The sequence below is a fragment of the Fragaria vesca genome, linkage group LG7, assembly GCF_000184155.1.
Source record: "Fragaria vesca subsp. vesca linkage group LG7, FraVesHawaii_1.0, whole genome shotgun sequence".
In the NCBI taxonomy this organism is placed as follows: Eukaryota; Viridiplantae; Streptophyta; class Magnoliopsida; order Rosales; family Rosaceae; genus Fragaria; species Fragaria vesca.
Genome location: NC_020497.1, coordinates 22,018,111 through 22,024,473, shown reverse-complemented (window position 1 = coordinate 22,024,473; position 6,363 = coordinate 22,018,111). Strand labels below are relative to the sequence as shown.

Below are 6,363 nucleotides of genomic sequence, written 5' to 3'. Positions count from 1 at the left end.
CTCTCTCTCTCTCTCTCTCTCTCTCTCTCTCTCAAACTGTTCGATCTTCAACGCTTAGAGAAGCCATGGCCGAGCCAGAAGAGATTCCCGGCGAGTCGTTCATGGAGAAGATCCGCTCCCACACCCGCTCCTCCTCCTCGTCTTCGTCGTCTTCCGACGACGACAAGCCGTCCAAGAAGGCCGATTCCGTCATGCCGGCTAAGGATGACGATGACGTCATGCACAAGGTTGAGGAAGTCCTCGACAAGGCGCACGATTCCGTCAAGTCCAACAAGTTCAGGATCTTCGGCCGGGAAAAGCCCGTTCACAAGGTCCTCGGTGGCGGCAAACGTACTCTCTCTCTCTCTTTTATATCTCTTTCGTTGTGATTTTATATCTGCATTGTTGAATCGTTTTGAGGTGTTGTGTTTGGTTGATCGGAAAAGATCGGAGATGATCGGAAACCTAGAATCTGGAGATTTTGTTTCGGCGATATGAAAAACAAGAATATGAATTTTAATTTTGAAGAGGTTTTTTGTGTGTGTGTGTGTGTGAGAGACTAGTCGTATAAGTGGATCTCACATTGTTTTGATTTTGATATATTCGCCTTGTTTCGATGATCTTGTTAGGTTTTCCTAAAGTTTTAGTGTATTGATCATCATTGTTGTGCAAGATTTGATTAGATTATTGCCTGTATGTGTGTTAATACTCCGATTTGTTGGCACATTGTGTCATGTTAAGATACCACGCGAATTGATTGCATGATTTCAAGGTTTCGATAGGCCTATGTAGGCTGGTTGCTTTTTTCCGGTAGGTTTTCATGTGCTCGGTGAATTGAATTCTCAAATGGAGTAATAGTTGTAGTTGTTCTCTTCTCTTGGTTCTTGCTTTGGTGATGTGTGTGATGTATTCTCTATTGTCTGGTGATTGTTTTCACTTTGTGCATGTGTGTGTGAGGGTTTGTGTGTTTTATTATTCTTATTAATGTATCTGTGGACAATGTACATTCTTGATTTTAAAACCGAAATGCAGTGACTGGTCTTCAAATTAGACCTTCAAGAAAGGTTTATTTCGTGATCTAATTGTGAGTGGTCTTCAGAAGTTTGCGGAATTGTTAATAGTCTTTCCATTTTTGAACTGTGCCTGAAAAACAGTCTGTTTTGTCTTTCCATTTCTGAACTGTGCCTGAAAAACAGTCTGTTTGGAATGGACCTGCTATCAGTTATGATCTAATATCAGTCTTTTATTCCAGCTGCTGATGTCCTCCTATGGAGGGACAAGAAAGAATCTGCAAGTGTTCTTGGTGCAGCCACTGTACTGTGGATTTTTTTTGAGTGTCTTGAATATCATTTGATAACTCTGTTCTGCCATATAATGATCCTTTTTCTGGCTGTCTTCTTCTTGTGGTCCAATGGATCTTCCTTTATCAACAAGTAAGTTCTTTGATCCTTCTGATACTGTGTTTGATCTTTGATGTAACATCATCATATGGCCCTAACTTCATTATGTTGCTGGATCAGGGCTCCACCCGAAATCCCAAAAGTTCAAATTCCGGAGAAGTGTGTTCTTGATATTGCCTCTGCACTGAGGATTGAACTCAACAAAGGGTTCCATGTTCTGCGGGAAATTGCATCTGGGAGAGATTTGAAGACATTCCTCGGTGTAAGTTGATTATTCCTTCATAGTTGGGTGGTATAAGTATGCATTGTTGGGATTACCTAATCAGTAGGTGTTTTTCTGTCATCAGGTTATAGCTGTCTTGTGGATTGTGTCAGTGATTGGCAAATGCTTCAGCTTCCTGACCTTATTCTACTTAAGTAAGTATTGCTTTTAATCTTTTGTTCCTTCTGAAGTTCTTCTGTATTTAGAATTAACAAACTTCCATTGCTGATATTGACATCATCTTCAAATTTGAATGATAGCCTTTGTCTTGCTGCACTCAGCGCCACTGATCTACGAGAAACATGAGGACCAGATTGATGCTGTTGCTGAGAAGGCATGGATCGAGTTTAAGAAGCAGTATGCAGTGTTCAATGAAAAGGTTTTGAGTAAGATACCCAAAGGTCCGGTGAAAGAGAAGAAGAGGGATTAGACACACCATGCTGGAGTCAATTCTGTTTACTAGGCTTTACATCAAGTAACTGCGGTTTTAGTCCAGTCTTGAACCATCATTCGTTCATGCTGGAGTTAATTCTGTTTACTAGGCTTTACATCAAGTAACTGCGGTTTTAGTCCAGTCTTGAATCATCATCTGTTAGATTACCTCTATCTGCGTTTCATTTTAGAACTGGTTTAATGAGCCCACAGATTAATGAATATAAGAGTTTTAGATATATGAATCTTTGGATGCCTTGAATCTTTTGCCTCTTACATTGGATCTATTTGTTTTATCTAGAAAGTTGCACTTACTGTACTTTTCGTCTTGTCCTTTCTTTTGGCTTAGCAACTATAATTTTCATTCAAATGTCTTTTCAATTTTGCAAATTTCTTACTGAAGTCCAAAGAGAATTTCATCTGAATCGATTGGAGCACGCTATTATAATTCAAGTATCGATCGAACTGGAACACAAGGATAATGAAACATGCTGAATATCATTACTGTCTAACATCCTATAAGCTTTATTTAGTTACAGCCTAGAGCACCTCTAAATAAGTATACATAGTACATCAGGCAATTGGTTTTAATCGGAAGGCTTATCTTCAGGTCTAGTCAAGGGTCTTTGATAGGCATAGGCCCATAACCTGGAGAAAAACAACCCTACTTCTGAATCACTGTCGCTATCGCTCTCTGAAGAAGATTTGAGTGATATAGAACCTTCCAACAAGTAGTCAACCACCTGAAAATGATGAATGTAGTATGTATAAGATGACTGCTTCAAGAATTCACATCAAAAGAGCTAGAAATATGGACAATTTTATCCTTCAAATACTGGTCCACCCGGAACACAAAAGGAACATGCCCCGTCGTCCTTTATCTTCCTTCATGTAATGCCACGGAATGGATCAATTACATCAAGTCATGATTTAATTTCATGGAACCATTATGTGCAGCTGATATTCAGACAACCCCATTTAAAACTGTAATTGGAAAACCAGAATGTACAGAGTAAGACAATACCTGACTAGGTAATACAGGGTCAATTTTCTGAATTTCAGTATTTAGTCCAATGTGTTCATTGAAACATTTCATGTTATCGAGCCAAACAATTGTCTTGCAGTGTCTACAGTATCCCCTACTGGATTTTAATTTCTCTGATGAACTATTCCCTGAAATCCAAGCATATTTCATGGTAAGAATTCATGATGTGTATGTCAAGCTTAAAGAAGGAAAGCAAATTACATGCTAAAGATTAAAGCTACTTGACCACAAATATTAATGGACTTAGAGAGGTACATGGAACAGTCCTCCTAAGCTGATTCTATAAGAGGTAAAGTTGCAAGTTAGACGCAAATTTAAGTCTTTAACAGATCTAGTAAAGCATACATCTAATGATTCACCTTTATATGCTATTTTGAAGGCTTTTCTCCAAAACAGCGTATCACTTTTATCTTGAACCTGTCTACTGGTATGCTGTTCCTTGATATTTAAGTCATTGTAAGAATCCCTAAAGAATGTAGCGTATTGCCTCTGCCACAGCCGATTATCACTTGCCGCAAAATTCCATGACCTTCATTAAAAAATCAAGAAGCATTAGAATTGAATGCAGTTTACTTGAATATTCATTATACCAAGAAACTACCGAGTAAAAGGAATTACCAGCATACTAGTCCAACAGAGACTAAAGATTGAAAATCCAGGAAACTGAACACGTGAACAAGAACATCTTGTGGCAGATGTGCAACTACAGGAGAGGAAAGTACACAGGTTAAAATTCATCTAGAGAACTTCACATCATCTCCGACCACATCCTTGCACATGGAAAAAATGGGCATGAAGTAACGTATTGTTAGTTTATTACGATTCTCTTCTTGGTGGGCTTTAGTGCGCCTCTTGTGAACAACCATTGCATTCTTATATTCTGCAACAGCCAAGTTCTTCTTTTGCTTTGGCAATGTGGCCTCAACACTCTGGAGGAGGAGATGAGCTGCCGAGACAGCACTGCCTGTCTTCATTCTGGTATTGTAAAAGCAATCACAAAAATCATGTCAGCGAAACAATAAGCAGTTTCTCAAGAAATTCTAGCATCAACAAATGTAATGGCAGTAATGCTATATGAAGCATGTTATTCAAGAAAGTCTAACATTGACAATTATAGTTCAAGCTAAATCTATTGTCCATGTAATTCAAGCTAATTGAAGTTTCTTAATATCCCGATTCATATCTCAGCGGAATTAAAACAAAGCATTATAATTTCATCAATTTCAATTTTGGATACAGAACTTGGGAAATTATAAACAACCCAGATAAACAATCATGAAAATATGGAATGGGTTCAATTAGAAAACCAAGAACAACAAGCAGAAGGTGAAGAAACATACTCAGGAAGGAGACGAAAGGCGGTGAGGGTGTCTTGGAAGATAAGAGATTGGAGATTCTTGGGCACTTTTCTATAAGCGCCTCTGAGAATTAAGCTGAGCTCTTTACATACTAAAGGGTATCTGTGAATTGATCCTAAACACTCTTTCAGCGCAAGTTTTTGGTATCTCTCCAATGGTTTTGACATTTCTTTAGCTTCAATGGCCAAAGCGCAGAGAAGAGAATAGAAATTCCGAACCTGAATTCTCATATATAAATGATGGTTGGGCTGAGGCGTTATGGGCCTGTCTTATGAGCCCAAATATTTGTTCTTTGGTCTTTTAGTATTACCTACATGTTTTAGGAGAGAATCCCTAGATCAATTAGGAAGAGGAGAAGACACAGTACTACTTAAGTTCGATCTGTTCAGGATTCTTCTTTCTGGGTTTCAGAGTATGGAGCCAGATTGGGCAAATTTACCTAAGCATCTTTTAGATTCAGTTTTAGAAAAGCTAGTGTCACTATCAGACTACTTGCAATTCAGCATTGTTTGTAGGAAATGGTATTATGTAGCAAAAGATAATCAAGTCCAGCGCTCGAAGATGACGCCTCCAATGCTTTTGATCTGTGCTAAGAAGAGTCATACATGGAACATATACAACATCGCAGATAACAAGGTCTTTGATCTGCCACTAAGTGTGCCAAATAAGCGATATTGTGGATCTTCCTTTGGTTGGTTAATAGCTATGGAGAAGAACTATGCAATAACACTGATCAATCCATTTCTTAGGGTAAAAGGTAGGAAGAAGAAAGAAAATTCAATCATTCACATTCTTCCAATGCGATTACCTCCAGGTAGCCAAAGGCGTAACTGATCTAGAGAGTGCAACTATTATATTTACAAGGCTACTATGTCAGCAGACCCTATAGCAGATGCAGAGAATTGCATTGTGGTGGTCATATAATCATATATAGGAGAATGGTGTATGTAGAAAAAGATGAAGAGAAAAAGAAAACTCTTGTATTTTGTATTTAGGTTACAACCAAGTATATATATACAAGCCTAGCCATACCTAGTCATACCAGCCATACTCATGAGTCATGACTACTGACTTCCTTACACAGTAAGGTGGATGACTTACTTACACAAGGTATGGTGCAGTCAACATGCTACACCATACTTTACTGTAGAGTAGGTAGGGTGATGAGCACTACACCATACTTTTTCTATTGTAGACTACATATTTCAATACTCCCCCTCAAGCTGGATCAAGGATATTGACTGATCTAAGCTTGGATAATAACTGATGGAATTGAACAGAAGGTAGAGCCTTTGTAAAAACATCAGCAAGTTGATCTTGGCTTCGAGTATATACTGTGGAGATAACCTTGCTTTGAACTTGCTCTCGCACATAGTGACAATCAACTTCAATATGTTTGGTCCTCTCATGGAAGACCGGATTTGAAGCAATGTGCATTGCAGCTTGATTGTCACAAAATAGTAACATAGGATGAGACTGAGAGAATCCTAGGTCAGCTAGGAGATATTTTAACCAGATTAACTCACAAGAAGTTGAGGCCATTGCCCTATACTCTGCTTCTGCACTTGAGCGAGCAATCATGTGCTGTTTTTTGCTTTTCCAAGTGACTAGATTTCCACCAACTAGAGTGCAAAATCCAGTTGTAGATTTTCTGTCAAGCTTGTTCCCAGCCCAATCTGCATCAGTAAATCCTACAATGTTGCTATGACAATTCTTCCTCGTGAGAATACCTCTGCCTACAGATCCCTTGAGATATCTCAACACTCTTTTAACAATGAGCATATGAGATTTAGTAGGAGCATGCATGAATTGGCTAATGATACTCACTGCAAAGGTGATATCAGGCCTAGTAATGGTGAGGTATATGAGTTTCCCAACCAATCTTTG

At 38.7% G+C, this 6,363-nt stretch overlaps 2 protein-coding genes across 2 annotated transcripts; one reads left to right on the top strand and one right to left on the bottom strand.

The window, feature by feature from the left end:
- LOC101302402 (reticulon-like protein B1-like) lies at positions 1–2,289 on the top strand. The gene is made up of 5 exons (XM_004307986.1): positions 1–330; positions 1,232–1,412; positions 1,500–1,641; positions 1,727–1,796; positions 1,902–2,289. Exons 1-5 carry the CDS (start codon positions 66–68, stop codon positions 2,069–2,071), a joined length of 828 nt encoding a protein of 275 aa, XP_004308034.1. The 5' UTR covers positions 1–65; the 3' UTR covers positions 2,072–2,289.
- Positions 2,290–2,660: 371 nt separating this feature from the next.
- On the bottom strand, positions 2,661–4,663 carry LOC101302607 (F-box protein At5g52880-like). The gene is made up of 6 exons (XM_004309123.1): positions 4,459–4,663; positions 3,939–4,093; positions 3,737–3,821; positions 3,478–3,647; positions 3,098–3,246; positions 2,661–2,816 (listed from the first exon to the last, which is right to left on the bottom strand). Exons 1-6 carry the CDS (start codon positions 4,641–4,643, stop codon positions 2,661–2,663), a joined length of 900 nt encoding a protein of 299 aa, XP_004309171.1. The 5' UTR covers positions 4,644–4,663.
- Positions 4,664–6,363: the final 1,700 nt, after the last annotated feature.